We start from the raw sequence: 19,286 nt of genomic DNA on the forward strand, positions 1-19,286 counted from the left end.
CAGGATCTCTTTTTTCCCATCAGGAAAAAATCCTAGTGGGAAAACCGTTTGTCTGTATGCTTGTCCGATGCGCAAAAAAACACACGCATGCTCGGAAACAAATCGACACGTGCTCAGAAGCATAGAACTCAATTTTCTCGGCTCGTCGTAATCTTTTACGTCACCGCGTTCTCGGCAGTCAAAAGTTCACCGGATTTTTGTGTGAACGTGTGTATGCAAGGCAGGCTTGACAGGAATTCTATCGGGGAAACCCTTGTTTTTTTGTTTTTTTTTTCGACGGGAACACCAGTCGTGTGTACGGCAGGGTTTGACAAATATGCTTGGAATCTAGGAGCCAGCTAAAAAAGTTAGGAGCCAGAAGCGCGCCCCGTCCCGCCAAGCTCGGGCGCAGAAGCGAACGCATACGTGAGTTGTGCCCACATATGAAAACGGTGTTCAAACCACACATGTGAGGTATCGCCGCGATCGGTAGAGCGAGAGCAATAATTCTAGCCCTAGACCTTCTCTGTAACTCAAAACATGCAACCTGTAGAATTTTTTAAACGTCGCCTATGGAGATTTTAAAGGGTAAAAGTTTGTCGCCATTCCACGAGCGGACGTAATTTTGAAGCGTGACATGTCGGGTATCAATTTACTTGGTGTAATATTATCTTTCACAATATAAAAAAAAAAATTGGACTAACTTTGTCATATTTTTTAATAAAAAAAAAGTGCGCTTGTAAGACCGCTGCGCAAATACGGTGTGACAGAAAGTATTGCAACAACCACCATTTTATTCTATAGGGTGTTAGAATAAAAAATATATTTAATGTTTGGGGGTTCTAAGTAAAAGGAAGGAGATGGGCGGCGTGTGAAAACAGGCAGGGGAAGCTCCATTAATATTGTTGGTTGTCTTGTCATACCAACGGCCACCACATGAGGGCGCCAGATTCCAGATAGAAGCATAGGACTTCAGAAGGCCGCAAAACCGTGGCCTCAATTACTGGCCGGCGCGGCCCAATGAAATCGCGCCGGGGGGGGGGGGGGGGGGGTCACAGGGACAGGATACCCCAGCTGTGCCTCCCCAGGCGCCAGGCCTCTAAATCTAGTCACAAATGCGACCTGGCGCTCTGGGTTTTCCGAACCTTGGTGTACGGGGAATTAGCCAAGGATGCCTTCTTGTCTTATGTAGTCAATGCTCTGTACTCGAGGTGTACCTAAAGGAGTGGCCAACTGTCCTTTTTTTTCTTATGCATTTTTTATTAGACATGTGCATTCGTTTTCGTTAAAATGCATTTTCATCCGAAAATATTTTTTTTTCGGTATCGTTTTAACAAACGATAACGAAAGTGCAAGAAACGAAAACCGAAAGATCCGACATAAAAAATGCTTTATTTTCGTTTTCGTTGCGGTAAAAATTTGATATAGAGAGATTCGACATTATAGGGAAAAGATTCGACATCATAGAGAAAATATTCGACACTATAGAAATAATAGATCCGACATTATAGAGAATAGATTCGACATTATTACCAGTCATACAACATTAGAATTCTTGTAGGCGGAATATTCGAACAGAAATGTACGATTAGGCGTAAAGATTCGACGTTCCGTCGAATATTTTAACAAAGATTCGACGTTCCGGCGAATATTCTTTTGACCATTCGACAGAAACCATGTATTATTGGATTTTCGGACGAAAGCTATTCCCCAACGAAAAACAAAATAAATCAAAACGATTTTCGGGAGTAACTAAATAAATGTATTTTTCAAACGAAAACGAATAAACGAAACGAAATATTCCAGTCTGCACATGTCTACTTTTTAGAAATGTTGCACATCTGGGAAGAGGGGGAGTGGCCGGATTTTGTGGATTATGTTAGATAGGCTCACCGACTTGGTGAGATTTATCATGGGGTTGTATACTGCTGTCGTTGATTGGACTGTTTTTTTTTTTTCTCTTATTTAAAAAAGGTTTAATAAAATCAATTTTCCCCAAAAAAAGGTACAAAAATAAAATAATCAGAATGCAGAACGGAATGAACTTTTATGTTCTTTTTTGTGAAAATGGACTTACTGGCCGTCTCCTGAGTCCCTGGTATCGCTGGTGGTCTTTTCTGCCGCTCGCTCAGTCCTGAATTTACAGAACCGCTCTGTACAGATGACTTTTTATTAGTCGTAGTGTGAGAAGTTGCCGCTGGAGAGGCAAGAATTATAGAGAGATTTCATAATGTTATCGGAAGTGCAAAAGTTCCACTTAGTAGAACGATAGGACTATAAAACCCCCCCCCCCCCCCCATTTTGGATAGAGCAAGGGAGGGTTATAACCCCTGTCAGATTTATTTTCACCATCTGGGGTCCCATTGTGGAGATTTCCCTTCACTTCCTGTCCCATAGCCAAAACAGGAAGTGATCGAAATTAACTGCAAATTAAGGGAGGTCCATGCGGACCCCCCAACTCACCAGAACTAGTGTCCTCATTGGAATATTTCTCCTGTATTACTTTTCTGGGGACAACCCAATATTTGGAATCTTCTTTCACTTTCAATGATAATGGTAAAGAGGAAAAATATAGAGGATGAATCCCCTTAACCGGTTAATGATCGGCTCCTGCACATATACGCTGGCAGAATGGCACGGCTGGGCAGAGTAACGTATATTTACGTCACTTGAAAAATCCCGCCATGCGGGCACGCGCCCCTGCCGCAAGCTGCGGGACCCGCGGACTCGATGTCCACCGGTGTCCCGCGATCGGGTCACAGAGCTGCAGTGTTACAAGCATCTCCCCGTTCTGCCTAGCGACACTGGCCCAGATTCAAGAAGCAATTGCGTCTGCATAACCATAGTTACGCAGCGCAATTGCTTACTTGCGCCGGCGTAACGACTTCTCCTGATTCAGAGAGCTCGTTACGCCGACTGCAGCCTAAGATATACGTGGCATAAGGCTCTTATGCCCCCATATCTTAGGCTGCATTCTTACGCAGGCCGCTAGGTGGCGTTCCAGTTGTGGTCAGCGTATAGTATGCAAATTGCATACTAACGCCGATTCACAACGTTACACGAGCCCTGCGTACGCAGTTTACGTCGTTTGCGTACATCGGGTTTCGCGTAAGGCTGCTCCTGCTAAAAGCAGGGGCAGCCAATGCTAAGGATACCCGTCGTTCCCGCGTCGCGAGGTTTAAATTTTACGTTGTTTGCGTAAGTGAATCGTGAATGGCGCTGGACGCCATTCACGTTCACTTTGAAGCAAATGACGTCCTTGCGACGTCATTTACCGCAATGCACGTCGGGAAAGTTTCCAGACGGAGCATGTGCTCTACGCTCGGCGCGGGAACGCGCCTAATTTAAATGATTCCCGCCCCCTACGGGATCATTTACATTAGGCGCCCTTACGCAAGGCATTTTTTAGGAGCGCCCACGCAAATTACGTGGCTACTGCTTCGTGAATGAAGCGTAGCGCAAATAATTTGCGTAGGCGCAGGGTAAAAAGGGTACACTGCGCCTCCGTAAGGAGCGCACAGCTGTACCTGAATCTACCCCACTGTCACTGATCGTCTGTTCCCTCTCATCGGGAGCAACGATCAGTGATGTGTCACATGTAGCCACACCCACTAACAGTTAGAATCACTCCCTAGGACACACTTAACCCCTTCAGCGCCCCCTAGTGGTTAACCCCTTCACTGCCAGTGTAATTTTTACAGTAATCAGTGCATTTTTTATAGCACTGATCGCTGTATGAATGACAATGGTCCCAAAATGGTGTCAAAAGTGTCCGATGTGTCCGCCATAATGTCGCAGTCACGATAAAAATCGCTGATCGCCGCCATTACTAGTAAAAAAAAAATATTAATAAAAATGCCATAAAACTAACCCCCTATTTTGTAGACGCTATAACTTTTGCGCATTTTGTGATTTTTTTTTATAGATTTTTGGGGATATTTATTATAGCAAAAAGTAAAAAAATATTCTTTTTTTTTTTAAATTGTCGCTCTATTTTTGTTTATAGCGGAAAAAATAAAAAGGTGATCAAATACCACAAAAAAAATATTAATAAAAATGCCATAAATCTATCCCCTATTTTGTAGACGCTATAACTTTTGCGCAAACCGATCAAGAAACGCTTATTGAGATTTTTTTAACCAAAAATAGGTAGAAGAATACGTATCGGCCTAAACTGAGGAAAAATCGTTTTTTTATATATTTTTTTGGGGGATATTTATTATAGCAAAGTGTAAAAAATATTGCTATTTTTTCAAAATTGTCGCTCTGTTTTTGTTTATAGCGCAAAAAATAAAAACCGCAGAGGTGATCAAATACCACCAAAAGAAAGCTCTATTTGTGGGGAAAAAAGGACGCCAATTTCGTTTGGGAGCCATGTCGCACGACCGCGCAATTGCGACACAGTGCCGTATCGCAAAGAGTCCTCTGGTCTTTGGCCAGCCAAATGGTCCGGGGCTGGAGTGGATAATGGGGACACAGGCAGTGATAAAAAACTGACAGGGGTTCTAATCCATCTCCACTCTATCCCAACCCCCCCTCCCCCCCAAAAAAAGTTTGGCCTTTAGTTATACTTTAAATATATCTCTAGCATAGAGAAGGGAATGGCTAAAACTCTGTCAGGTTTTATTGTTGCGTCCCATTGGGGAGATTTCCCTTCACCTCCGGTTCTGTGGACATAACAGGAAGTGAGAGGAAACCGCGCCATAATGATAGAAGAACTTCCCATAGATACAGTAGATGTTCCCACAACCCCATTGAAAGGGTTCTTCACTCTTTTCTCTAATTGACATCTGTAGAGAGAGTTTCGGATATCCCATCATCACTGGGACAAATCCCACCATGACAGGCAGCAATGAGAGAGGTTCTCAACACTTCCTCACTCCATCAAAAAGTGAACGGGCTCTACAACCCGTACAGGACGCCGTGCGCCACCATACCTGAGAGCGGATGAAGCCCGGTCCCCGATGACGACCCACTTTCACTCTCGTGGTTATTCTGGAATAGTGGGATTCTTTGGTCATCACGTTGTGAGACATTTTCTGTAGGGCGAGGATAAATTTAAGTGAAGTATTTTTTTTTTTTTTATACATTTCTTTATTAATTTTCCATTTTTTTTTCCATACAAAAAATATACATTCCACAACTTACCGTACATACTCGAATATAAGACAACGCACCTAATTTTACCACAAAAAAATGGGAAAACGTATTGACTCAAGTATAAGCCTAGGGTGTCCATCTGCATGCCTCACTTTGTCACACTGTGTCCATGCGCATGTCTCACTGTGTCCATGCCTCACTGTGCCTCACTGTGCCTCACTGTGCCCATGCCTCACTGTGCCCATGTCTCACTGTGCCCATGCCTCACCGTGTCCATGTCTCACCGTGTCCATGCCTCACTGTGTCCATGCGCATGTCTCACTGTGCCCATGCCTCACTGTGTCCATGCGCATGCCTCACTGTGTCCATGCGCATGTCTCACTGTGCCCATGCCTCACTGTGTCCATGCGCATATCTCACTGTGCCCATGCCTCACTGTGTCCATGCCTCACTGTGTCCATGCGCATGTCTCACTGTGCCCATGCCTCACTGTGTCCATGCGCATGTCTCACTGTGCCCATGCCTCACTGTGTCTATGCCTCACTGTGTCCATGCGCATGTCTCACTGTGCCCATGCCTCACTGTGTCCATGCGCATGTCTCACTGTGCCCATGCCTCACTGTGTCCATGCGCATGTCTCACTGTGTCCATGCCTCACTGTGTCACTGTGCCCATGCCTCACTGTGTCCATGCGCATGTCTCACTGTGTCCATGCCTCACTGTGTCACTGTGCCCATGCCTCACTGTGTCCATGCGCATGTCTCACTGTGTCCATGCGCATGTCTCACTGTGCCCATGCCTCACTGTGTCCATGCGCATGTCTCACTGTGCCCATGCCTAAGTGTGTTGTGTTTTTGTTGCTCGCACCTGTTTGTTTTTTCCCCTTTTTCCCGGGTTGATTGAGGCCAACATTTTCAGCCATTGCCAACTCTGCGTCATCCATTAGAATGTCAGCTGATTCTTCGTCCTTGGGTTTTCGTCGTTTGCAGAATATTTTCCATCCTATTAAGACAGCGAAAGGCACACAGTCACACTTTGTTCCTCATAAAATATAAATAATCTATAAATAAAGAATTTAAAGGGGAGCTATTGTGTGGGGTCAAATCACAATGTCGGGCGCCCCCCCGGCGTTCTCCAAGACAGGGACTGAGAGGAGAGCAGAGTTCTCCTTTAACCACTTCAGGAGGATTTGGCTGCCCAATGACCGGGCCATTTTTTTGCGATTCGGCACTGCGTCGCTTTAACTGACAATTGCGCGGTCGTGCAACGTGGCTTCCAAACAAAATTGGCGTCCTTTTTTCCCCACAAATAGATCTTTCTTTTGGTGGGATTTGATCACCTCTGCGGTTTTTATTTTTTGCGCAAAAAAAAATTGGGACAATTTAAAAAAAAAAAAGCCAATATTTTGTACTTTTTCTATAATAAATATCCCCAAAAAATGTATAAAAAATGTATTTATTTTCCTCAGTTTAGGCCGATACGTATTCTTCTACTTATTTTTGGTAAAAAAAAAAAATGTCTATAAGCGTTTATTGATTGGTTTGCGCAAAAGTTATATAGCTGGATTCAGAAAGCTTTACACCGGCGTATCAGTAGATACGCCGTCGTAACTCTGAATCTACGCCGTCCTAAATGTAAGCGTATTCTGGAAACCAGATACGCTTAAATTAGGCTAAGTCTCCTACGCCGTCGTATCTTAGGGTGCAATATTTACGCTGGCCGCTAGGTGGTGCTTCTGTTGAGTTCGCCGTAGAATATACAAATGACTAGATACGCCGATTCATGAATGTACGTGCGCCCGTCGCAGTAAAGATACGCCGTTTCCGTAAGAGGTACGCCGGCGTAAAGATAAAGCTGCCCCCTAGGTGGCGTAGCCAATGTTAAGTATGGCCGTCGTTCCCACGTCAAAATTTGAACATTTTACGTAAGTCGTCCGTGAATGGGGCTGGACGTAATTTACGTTCACGTCGAAACCAATACGTTCTTGCGGCGTACTTTGGGATATGTACACGGACGGCGCATGCGCCGTTCGTAAAAAACGTTAATCACGTCGGGTCACAACCATTTACATAAAACACGCCCCCCTCATCCTCATTTGAATTCGGTGCGCTTACGCCGGCCCCATTTACGCTACGTCGCCGTAACTTAGGAGGCAAGTGCTTTGTGAATACAGCACTTGCCTCTCTGACTTACGGCGGCGTAGCGTATATGCGATACTCTACGCCGCCTGAAAGATGCGGCAATCTACCTGAATCCAGCTAAAAGTGTCTACAAAATAGGGGATAGTTTATTGGCATTTTTATTATTATTTTTTTTTATTAGTAATGGCGGCGATCTGCGATTTTTATCGTGACCGCGACATTATGGCGGACACTTTTGACACTTTTGGGACCATTGTTGTTGACACAGCGATCAGTGCTATAAAAATGCACTGATTACTGTAAAAATGACACTGGCAGTGAAGGGGTTAAGCAGTAGGGGGCTCTGAAGGGGTTAAGTGTGTCCTAGGGAGTGATTCTAACTGTTAGGGGGAGGAGCTACCAGTGACATGTCAGCGATCACTGTTCCCGATCACAGGGAACAGTAGATCAGTGACGTGTCACTAGGCAGAACAGGGGAATGCCTTGTTTACAAAGGCATCCCCCTGTTCTGCCTTTGCTGGCCTCCCGGGAACATTGAAATCCCGGGACCCACGGACGCACTCACGTGGCATGCGCGCTGGGCGGCAAATTTAAAGGGACGTATAGGTAGGCCCATTTGCCTGCCTGTGCCATTCTGCTGACGTATATCGGTCGGCAAGTGGTTAAATATAAGTGATCTCTCCCATTCAGATCCACCAATAACAGACAAGGTTTATGTGAAGTCAACCTTGACCCCGCCCCCCCCCCCCGCCAGTCGTTCAGTAAATGGGTGCAAATAATGTGCTGCACTGTGCATCCTCACCTAGTCCTGCGATGGCCAGAGCGACACCCGCCACGAACACAGGACTGAGCGCCAACAGCCAGCGTTCCCGCTCCATGATCTTAGGGGAACCCCGGAACTGGAAACACAAATATTAGACTGGAATACTTTAGTGAATTCCTATTAATAAGCAATTGGCGCATTGTTATTATTGTAATACCATGGTCCATAAATGACTGTACAGGAACATTAATGTCAGGGCAGAACTCGAGTAGTCTTCGTCGAGCCTTGAGCTCAAACCTACTGAACAATGTTGGGATGGATTGGAATGCAGACTGTGAGCCAGGTCTTCTCATCCAACATCAGTAGCTGACCTCACAAATAGGCCCAAATTCCCACAGACACCCTCCAAAATTTTGTGGAAAGCCTTTCAAGAACATTGAAAGTGGGTCAACTCCGTAATAATGGTCATGATGGGGTCAGCTCCATAATAAGGGCCATGGTGAGGTCAACTCCAAATGAATGTGCATGGTGGGGAAACTCCATATTAATGGCTATGATGGGGTCAACTCCAAATAAATGATCATGGTGGAGTCAGCTCCATATTAATGGACATGGTGGGGTCAACTCCAAATAAATGATCATGGTGGAGTCAGCTCCATATTAATGGACATGGTGGGGTCAACTCCATATTATTGGCCATGGTGGGGTCAACTCCATATTAATAGCTATGGTGGGGTCAACTCCATATTAATGGCCATGGTGGGGTCAACTCCATATTAATGGCCATGATGGGGTCAACTCCATATTATTTGCCATGTGGAGTCAACTCCATAATAATCGCCATGGTGGAGTCAGCTCCATTTTAATGGCCATGGTGAGAAAACTCCATATTATTGGCCATGGTGGGGTCAACTCCATAATAATGGTCATGGTGGGCTCAATTCCATAATAAGGGCCATGGTGAGGTCAACTCCAAATTAATGGCTATGGTGGAGTCAACTCCATATTAATGGTCATGGTGGGGTCAACTCCATATTAATGGCCATGATGGGGTCAACTTCATATTAATGGCCATGGTGGGGTCAACTCCATATTAATGGCCATGGTGGGGTCAACTCCATATTATTGGCCATGGTGGGGTCAACTCCATATTAATGGTCATGGTGGGGTCAACTCCATATTAATGGCCATGGTGCGGTCAAACTCCATATTAATTGTCCATGGTGGGGTCAACTCCATAATAAGGGCCATGGTGGGGTCAACTCCATATTAATGGCCATGGTGGGGTCAACTCCATATTAATTGTCCATGGTGGGGTCAACTCCATATTAATGGCCATGGCCATGTATTTTTGAAGGTGAGGACTAGGGACCGACTCAAGTAGTAGGCATAATGGGCGGTACCAACATATTTAGAGGTGGAGTCTGGGCAATACCAACCGTCAAAGTGGGGGTGTGATTTGGGTTAGCCCACCTGGAAGGTAGGTGGAAAAATTGTGGATAATCGGCAGGGATAACAATGTCCTGCGGCCATACTGTAGGTAAGTATGGAAGTGTCAGTTTATTGCCTGCTATTAATCTACTGCTTACCTACAAAGAGACTGTAGATATTCCAAAGGAGATAGTCAGAGATGGCAGACATACTACAGGAGAGGATCAGAGATTACAGACATACTAAAGGAGATAGATAGAGACTGCAGACATGATACAAGAGATGGTCAGAGACTGCAGACATGATACAGGAGGTGGCCAGAGACTGCAGACATGATACAGGAGATGGTCAGAGACTGCAACCATGATAAAGGAGATGGTCAGAGACTGCAGACATGATACAGGAGATGATCAGAGATTGCAGACATGATACAGGAGATGGTCAGAGACTGCAGACATGATACGGTAGATGGCTAGAGACTGCAGACTTGATATAGAAAATGATCAGAGAATTCAGACATGATACAGGAGATGATCAGAGATTGCAGACATACTAAAGGAGATAGATAGAGACTGCAGACATGATACAGGAGAAGGTCAGAGACTGCAGACATGATACAGGAGAAGGTCAGAGACTGCAGACATGATACAGGAGAAGGTCAGAGACTGCAGACATGATTTGGTAGATGGCTAGAGACTGCAGACTTGATATAGAAAATGATCAGAGACTTCAGACATGATACAGGAGATGGTCAGAGACTGCAGACATGATACAGGAGATGGTCAGAGACTAAACATTATACAGGAGATGGTCAGAGACTGCAGACATGATACAGGAGGTGGCCAGAGACTGAACATTATACAGGAGATAGTCAGAGACTGCAAAAATTATAAAGGAGATGGTCAGAGACTGCAGACATGATACAGGAGATGGTCAGAGACTGCATACATGATACAGGAGATGGTCAGAGACTGCAGACATGATACAGGAGATGGTCAGAGACTGCAGACATGATAAAGGAGATGGTCAGAGACTGCAGACATGATACAGGAGATGGTCAGAGACTGCAGAAATGATACGGTAGATGGCTAGAGACTGCAGACTTGATATTGCAAATGAACAGATGGCAGACATTATAAGGGAGATAATCAGAGACTGCAGACATGATACTGGGAATGGTCAGAGACTGTAGACATGATATAGGGGATAGTCAGAGACTGCAGACATGATACGGTAGATGGCTAGAGACTGCAGACTTGATATAGCAAATGATCAGAGACTGCAAACATTATATGGGAGATAATCAGAGACTGTAGACATGATACAGGGGTGGTCAGAGACTGCAGACATGATATAGGAGATGGTCAGAGACTACAGACATGATACGGGAGATAGTCAGAGACTGCAGACATGATACGGTAGATGGCTAGAGACTGCAGACTTGATACAGCAAATGATCAGAGACCACAGCCATTATAAGGAAGATAGTCAGAGACTGCAGACATGATATAGAGGATGGTCAGAGACTACAGACATTATACAGGGGATGTCAGAGACTACAGACATGATACAGTGAATGGTCAGAGACTGCAGAGATTATAAGGGAGATAGTCAGAGACTTCAGACATGATAGGGGAGAAGGTCAGAGATTGCAGACATGATAAGGGAGAAAGTCAGAGATTGCAGACATGATAAGGGAGAGGGTCAGAGATTGCAGACATGATAGGGGAGAAGGTCAGAGAGTGCAGACATGATAAGGGAGAAGGTCAGAGATTGCAGACATGATAGGGGAGAAGGTCAGAGATTGAAACATGATAAGGGAGAAGGTCAGAGATTGAAACATGATAAGGGAGAAGGTCAGAGAGTGCAGACATGATAAGGGAGAAGGTCAGAGATTGCAGACACGATAAGGGAGAAGGTCAGAGAGTGCAGACATGATAAGGGAGAAGGTCAGAGAGTGCAGACACGATAAGGGAGAAGGTCAGAGATTGCAGACATGATAAGGGAGAAGGTCAGAGAGTGCAGACATGATAAGGGAGAAGGTCAGAGAGTGCAGACATGATAAGGGAGAAGGTCAGAGAGTGCAGACATGATAAGGGAGAAGGTCAGAGAGTGCAGACATGATAGGGGAGAAGGTCAGAGATTGAAACATGATAAGGGAGAAGGTCAGAGATTGAAACATGATAAGGGAGAAGGTCAGAGATTGCAGACACGATAAGGGAGAAGGTCAGAGAGTGCAGACATGATAAGGGAGAAGGTCAGAGAGTGCAGACACGATAAGGGAGAAGGTCAGAGATTGCAGACATGATAAGGGAGAAGGTCAGAGATTGCAGACATGATAAGGGAGAAGGTCAGAGAGTGCAGACATGATAAGGGAGAAGGTCAGAGAGTGCAGACATGATAAGGGAGAAGGTCAGAGATTGCAGACATGATAAGGGAGAAGGTCAGAGATTGCAGACATGATAAAGGAGAAGGTCAGAGATTGCAGACATGATAAGGGAGAAGGTCAGAGATTGCAGACATGATAAGGGAGAAGGTCAGAGATTGCAGACATGATAAAGGAGAAGGTCAGAGAGTGCAGACATGATAAGGGAGAAGGTCAGAGAGTGCAGACATGATAAGGGAGAAGGTCAGAGAGTGCAGACATGATAAGGGAGAAGGTCAGAGAGTGCAGACATGATAAGGGAGAAGGTCAGCCACAGGTTTGGCATCAGGGGGTTTAACAGAACACATGTTAAAGAAAAGAACAAAAACTGGTACTTACTTTAGGCACGAGCCAAGGAAAGCCTACAGACCAAGACCTGGGGGCCCAATTCACCTTCACTTCTTCCCACCATGAGACAGATCTGTGGAGAGAACACGGAGGTCTGTGTGAGCGCTGAGCATTGCATATGATGACAGAACAGGACTGACAACCGATACTGAAGACAGGAATATTCTTCCTGTTCTGCTGTAATGACCCCGTGGTGCCGTACCAGGGAAGGTGATTCCCACACATACCTATCTTAGAATTCAGATGAAAAATGAGATTACTGAGGCATGAAGGAGAGTTGTGACAGCACCCGGGGGGGTCTGTACATTTACCACTGATCTCTATTGGTGGCTTAGTGGTTAGCACTTCTGCTTTGCAGCTCCGAGGTCCCCGATTTATTCCTGACTGGAACACCATCTGCATGGAGCTGGATGTTCCTCCTGTGCTTGTACAGGTTTCCTCCAGATACTAAGGTTCCTTCCCACACTGCAAAGACAATCATGCTGATAGGTAGGGAAGGACTACGGGTTTGGTCCAGACTTTGGATTCAGACCCAATATGGAAGGAAGCGGTCACTCCTTGCCACTGCTGCCGAATCAATGGCCAGTGCATATCCTCCCGGGGATGCTCAAGACTTCATTGACCTACTATGACCTACTATGGACATGGGTCATTGACCTACTATGACCTACTATGGCCATGTGTCATTGACCTACTGTGGCCATGTGTCATTGACCTACTATGACCTACGATGGCCATGTGTCATTGACCTACTATGCCCATGTGTCATTGACCTACTATGGCCATGAGTCATTGACCTACTGTGGCCATGTGTCATTGACCTACTATGGCTATGAGTCACTGACCTACTATGGCCATGTGTCATTGACCTACTATGGCCATGTGTCATTGACCTACTATGACTATGTGTCACTGACCTAATATGGACAGGTGTCATTGACCTACTATGGCCATGTGTCATTGACCTACTATGGCCATGGGTCATTGACCTACTATGGCCATGGGTCATTGACCTACTATGGCCATGTGTCATTGACCTACTATGGCCATGGGTCATTGACCTACTATGGCCATGTGTCATTGACCTACTATGGCCATGTGTCATTGACCTACTATGGCCATGGGTCATTGACCTACTATGGCCATGTGTCATTGACCTACTATGGCCATGGGTCATTGACCTACTATGGCCATGGGTCATTGACCTACTATGGCCATGTGTCATTGACCTACTATGGCCATGTGTCATTGACCTACTGTGTCCTTGGGTCATTGACCTACTATGGCCATGGGTCATTGACCTACTGTGTCCTTGGGTCATTGACCTACTATGGCCATGTGTCATTGACCTTCTATGACCATGGGTCATTGACCTACTATGGCAATGTGTCATTGACCTACTATGGCAATGTGTCATTGACCTACTATGGCCATGTGTCACTGACCTACTATGACCATGTGTCATTGACCTAATATGGCCATGTGTCATTGACCTACTATGGCCATGTGTCATTGACCTACTATGGCCATGGGTCATTGACCTACTATGGCCATGGGTCATTGACCTACTATGGCCATGGGTCATTGACCTACTATGGCCATGTGTCATTGACCTACTATGGCCATGGGTCATTGACTTACTATGGCCATGTGTCATTGACCTACTATGGCCATGGGTCATTGACCTACTGTGTCCTTGGCTCATTGACCTACTATGGCCATGTGTCATTGACCTACTATGACCATGTGTCATTGACCTACTATGGCCATGGGTCATTGACCTACTATGGCCATCTGTCATTGACCTACTATGGCCATGTGTCATTGACCTACTATGGCCATCTGTCATTGACCTACTATGGCCATGTATCATTGACCTACTATGGCCATGGGTCATTGACCTACTGTGTCCTTGGGTCATTGACCTACTATGGCCATGTGTCATTGACCTACTATGACCATGGGTCATTGACCTAATATAGACATGTGTCACTGACCTACTATGGCCAAGCTTTGGGGTACACTGTGCACACCCTAATGCAATAGTCTGCACACACCTATGAACACCCCCGTACCTTACTAGGTGTGAATGGAGGCTAACAATGCTGAATTCCCTCTCAGGGATGAGCTGATCTATAATGATTTGGTTGTATTCCCTCCCACATAGGGGAGGAGTGTCAGGCTTTAAGGACCCCACAAGGGCCGTCCTATCTCCTGCCTGAGCTCAGATCTGATAACAGACAGTGCCACATTGTAGAAATACTAAAAAATAATACAAATTAAAGATAACGAAGGGGTTTTGTAAATTGACACGTCTCTCCCTCTCTCCCCTCTCCCCTCTCTCTCTCTCTTTCTCTCTCTCCCCCTCTCCTCTCTCTCTCTCTATATCTCTCTCTCCCCCCCTCTCTCTCTCTCTCCCTCTCTCTCTCCTCTCCCTCTCTCTCTCTCTCCCCCTCTCTCTTTCTTTCTCTCCCTCTCTCTCTCTCTCTCCCCTCTCCTCTCTCTCTCTCTCTCTTTATATATATCTCTCTCTCTCCCCCCCTCTCCTCTCTCTCTCGCTCTCTATATATATCTCTCTCTCTCTCCTTCCTCTCCTCTCTCTCTACCTCTCTCTATCTCTCTCTATCTCTCTCTCTCTTTCTCTCTCTCCCCCCTCTCCTCTCTCTCTATATCTCTCTCTCCCCCCCTCTCTCTCTCTCTCCCTCTCTCTCTCATATATATATATATATATATATATATATATATATATATATATATATATATATATATATATATATATATATATATATCTATCTCCCCCCTCTCCTCTCTCTCTCTCTCTCTCTATATATATATATATATATATATATATATATATATATATCTCCCCCCCTCTCCTCTCTCTATATATATCTCTCTCTCTCTCTCCCCCCCTCTCCTCTCTCTCTATCTCTCTCTCTCTCATATATCTTTCTCTCTCCCCCCTCTCCTCTCTCTCTCTCCCCCCTCTCCTCTCTCTCTCTCTATATCTTTCTCTCTCCCCCCTCTCCTCTCTCTCTATCTCTCTCTCTCTCTCTATATATATCTTTCTCTCTCTCCCCCCTCTCCTCTCTCTATCTCTCTCTATATATCTTTCTCTCTCCCCCTCTCCTCTCTCTCTCTCTCATTCGCTTTCTCTCTCCCCCCTCTCCTCTCTCTCTCTCTCTCATTCTCTTTTTCTCTCCCCCCTCTCCTCTCTCCCCCCTCTCCTCTCTCTCTCTATATATCTTTCTCTCTCCCCCCTCTCCTCTCTCCCCCCTCTCCTCTCTCTCTCTCTCTCTCTATATATATATATATATCTTTCTCTCTCCCCCTCTCCTCTCTCTCTCTCTCTCTCTCCTCCTCCAGCAGCCAGAAGAGAGGATCCCTTATCAGCTCTGATCTCAGGCAGTACAGGGGTCACCTTCTTTATAGAGTGACACGTCTGATAGGACACAAAACACATAAACACTCCCAGAGAGATAAGCCAGCGCTTGTAAAAAGAGGGCACACAATCTATAATATACACGCTCAGTAAAGTGTAACACTTCCTGGTGTTAATTACCTCTCACAGAGATCATAATCCCCCCCCCCCCCCCCCCATGACGATGCCATCATCTGCTGTCCTCTCCAGAAGGAAGGCGCCAATATTTGTTTAGGCATCACCCAGGATAGGCGACAGGCGTCCTCCCTCCTCCTCCTAGGCGTTCAATAGGATGGCCTGTCCTTTCAGCCAATTGGGTCAAAGCGCCCCCCTTACTTTGGAGTCCCCCTTTTCATCAGGGTCCCCATCAGAGCCCCCTTATATCAGAGTCCCTATCAAAGCTCCCCCCTTACTTTGGAGTCCCCCTTTACATCAGGGTCCCCATCAGAGCCCCCTTATATCAGAGTCCCTATCAAAGCGCCCCCCTCACTTTGGAGTCCCCCTTTACATCAGGGTCCCCATCAGAGCCCCCTCATATAAGAGTCCCTATCAAAGCCCCCCTTACTCGTAAAGTCCACCTTTAAATCAGGGTCCCCACCAGAGCCCCCTTATATCAGAGTCCCTATCAAAGCCCCCTTTACTTTGGAGTCCCCCTTTACATCAGAGTCCCTATCAAAGCCCCCCTACTTTGGAGTCCCCCTTAACATCAGAGTCCCCATCAGAGCCCCCTTATATCAGAGTCCCTAACAAAGTGCACCCCCTACTTTGGAGTCCCCCTTTACATCAGGGTCCCCATCAGAACCCCCTTATATCAGAGACCACATTAATGTTTCCCTTACATCAAAGCCCCTTCCATTGGAGTCCACCTTATATTAGTGATGATGGTGTATGGGTGTCAGATCCTCTTACCTGCACACAGGTGTCCCTTCCAGTGTGACGTGTCTGTCACCGGTCTCCGGACTGTCACCGGTCTCCGGACTGTCACCGGTCTCCGGACTGTCACCGGTCTCTGGACTGTCCCCGGTCTCCGGACTGTCACCGGTCTCTGGACTGTCCCCGGTCTCCGGACTGTCCCCGGTCTCTGGACTGTCCCCGGTCTCCGGACTGTCACCGGTCTCTGGACTGTCCCCGGTCTCTGGACTGTCACCGGTCTGTCACCGGTCTCCGGACTGTCCCCGGTCTCCGGACTGTCTCTCCGGACTGTCTCCTGGTCTCTGGACTTTCCTCCGTTCTCCGGACTGTCCCCGGTCTCCGGACTGTCCCCGGTCTCCGGACTGTCACCGGTCTCCGGACTCCGGACTGTCACCGGTCTCCGGACTGTCACCGGGTCTCCGAACTGTCACCGGTCTCCGAACTGTCACCGATCTCCGGACTCTCACCAGGTCTCCGGACTGTCCCCGGTCTCCGGACTGTCCCCGGTCTCCGGACTGTCCCCGGTCTCCGGACTCTCACCGGGTCTCCGGACTGTCACCGATCTCCGTACTGTCCCCGGTCTCCGGACTGTCACTTCTCTTCTATCTCATCGGATGACTATCATTTGTATCCAGCAGTCAGTGATGAGTGACTATAGACTGTGATCTGTGGCCCCGGGGAGCGGGTGGACGGGGGACACTCCTTGCCGTGTCACTACAAGGAAATAACATCTGCAAACTCTCATTTCTCTTTCACTTTTACTTTGTGCTCGCCCCTCCCCCCCCCCTCCTCCATTCTCATCACACTGCAGCCTGTGGATGGGAAGTCATATGTATGATAGTCTCATCGGGGGAGATTCACTAAGGCTCTGTTTCCACTACTGCGAGTTGTTGTGCCACTTGACGCACGTGAAGTCGCATGACAAGTCAACATCCATGTATTTCAATGGCCCCCGTTCTAATTGGTGCGACTCAAGTCGCAGCGACTCCAGAACAGGTTTTTGTACTGCTTTGTTCCGACTTCGGTGCGACTTGTTCTCCCATGATTCTCACCGGTCGCATCAAAAATTGCATTGCAAAGCAGGGCTGTCTTAATGAGAGGGCACACCTGGGCATGGGGGCCCCATGATGGCACTGAGAGTGATAGATACACGGGGGGGGGGGGGGGGGCAGTCTGCCTCCTACCTACTTGATGTCTGTTTACCTGCACTGTCATCATTGGCCCGGATTCAAAGAGATTTGCGCTTTTTTTGCGGAGGCGCAGGGCAACAATTTTGCCCTGCGCCCCCGCAAATTTGCTCTGCTGACTTTGATTCACGGAGCAGAAGCTCCGTGAATTGCGCGGGCGCGCTGGCAAAATTGCCCGGCGCTAGAGCACGCAATTTAAATGATCCCGTAGGGGGCGGGAATCATTTAAATTAGGCGCGCTCCCGCGCCGAGCGTAGAGCGCATGCTCCGTCGGGAAACTTTCCCAACGTGCATTGCGGCAAATGACGTCGCAAGGACGTCATTTGCTTCCAAGTGAACGTGAATGGCGTCCAGCGCCATTCACGAATCACTCACGCAAACGACGTAAATTTTAAATATCGCGATGCGGGAACAACGGGTATCCTTTAGCATTGGCTGCCCCTACTATTAGCAGGGGCAGCCTTACGCTAAACACGCCGTACGGAAACGACGTAACTTGCGTACGCAGGGCTCGCGCAACATTGTGAATCAGTTGGTAGTATGCAATTTGCATACTATACACTGAGCACAATGGGAGCGCCCCCTAGCGGGCATCGCAAGAATGCAGCCTAAAATATGCGTGGCATAAGAGCCTCATGCCACGCAGATTTTAGGCTGCAGTTGGCGTTACAATGTTCCTAAATCTGTAACTATGGTTACACAGGCGCAATTGCTTCTTGAATCTGGGCCACTGTCATCATTGTAGGGGCCCCAGAGCATTACTTTGCCCAGGGGCCCATGATGCTATTAAGACGGCCCTGTTGCAAAGTCACGCTGTAAATCGCACAACTTTGGAGTCGCGATGGTGGAAACCTAGGGCCAGATTCACGTATAATCGCGCAAATCTGCAGCAGCGTAAAGTATCACATTTACGTTACGCCGCCGCAAGTTTTACGGGCAAGTGCTTGATTCACAAAGCACTTGCCTGTAAAGTTGCGGCGGCGTAACGTAAATCCTCCGGCGCAAGCCCGCCTAATTCAAATGATCCGGCTAGGGAGGCGTGGATCATTTAAATTAGGCGCGTTCCCACGCCGAACATACTGCGCATGCGTCATCCCTAAAATTTCCCCACGTGCATTGCGCTAAATGACGTCGCAAGGACGTCATTGGTTTCGACGTTAACGTAAATGGTGTCCAGCCCTATTCACGGACGACTTACGCAAACAACGTCAATTTTCAAATTTCGACGCGGGAACGACGGCCATACTAAACATTGACTGCGCCTCATATACCCAGGGGCAACTTTACGCGTCGCAAATCTTACGTAAACGTCGTAACTTCACTGCGTCGGTCGGGCATACGTTCGGGAATTTGCGTATTTTGCTAATTTGCATACTCGATCGGGAAAACGACGGAGGCGACACCTAGCGGCGAAAAAAAAAATGCATTTAAGATCCGACAGCGTAAGAGCCTTACGCCTGTCGGATCTAATGGTTATCTATGCGTAACTGATTCTAAGAATCAGGCGCATAGATACGACGGGCGGACTCAGAGATACGACGGCGTATCTCTTTTGAGAATCTGGCCCCCAGCCTACAAC

The 19,286-nt window shown here is 47.0% G+C and overlaps 1 protein-coding gene across 3 annotated transcripts in view; it reads right to left on the reverse strand.

The window, feature by feature from the left end:
• LOC120942980 (interferon-induced very large GTPase 1-like) overlaps positions 1-17,249 on the reverse strand; it is a 37,115-nt gene extending 19,866 nt beyond the window's left edge. The window contains exons 1-6 of one of the 3 annotated variants that reach the window (XM_040355991.1): positions 16,518-17,249; positions 12,179-12,260; positions 8,023-8,119; positions 5,947-6,081; positions 4,917-5,018; positions 2,057-2,176 (exon numbers count right to left, since the gene is read on the reverse strand). In XM_040355991.1, coding sequence (XP_040211925.1) covers positions 2,057-2,176; positions 4,917-5,018; positions 5,947-6,081; positions 8,023-8,098 — 433 coding nt within the window. In that variant the 5' untranslated portion in view covers positions 8,099-8,119; positions 12,179-12,260; positions 16,518-17,249. The remainder of the gene's footprint in view (positions 1-2,056; positions 2,177-4,916; positions 5,019-5,946; positions 6,082-8,022; positions 8,120-12,178; positions 12,261-16,517) is intronic. The other 2 variants (XM_040355993.1, XM_040355992.1) reach the window with 2 other exon arrangements.
• Positions 17,250-19,286: the final 2,037 nt, after the last annotated feature.

The sequence above is a fragment of the Rana temporaria genome, chromosome 6, assembly GCF_905171775.1.
Source record: "Rana temporaria chromosome 6, aRanTem1.1, whole genome shotgun sequence".
Classification (NCBI taxonomy): domain Eukaryota; kingdom Metazoa; phylum Chordata; class Amphibia; order Anura; family Ranidae; genus Rana; species Rana temporaria.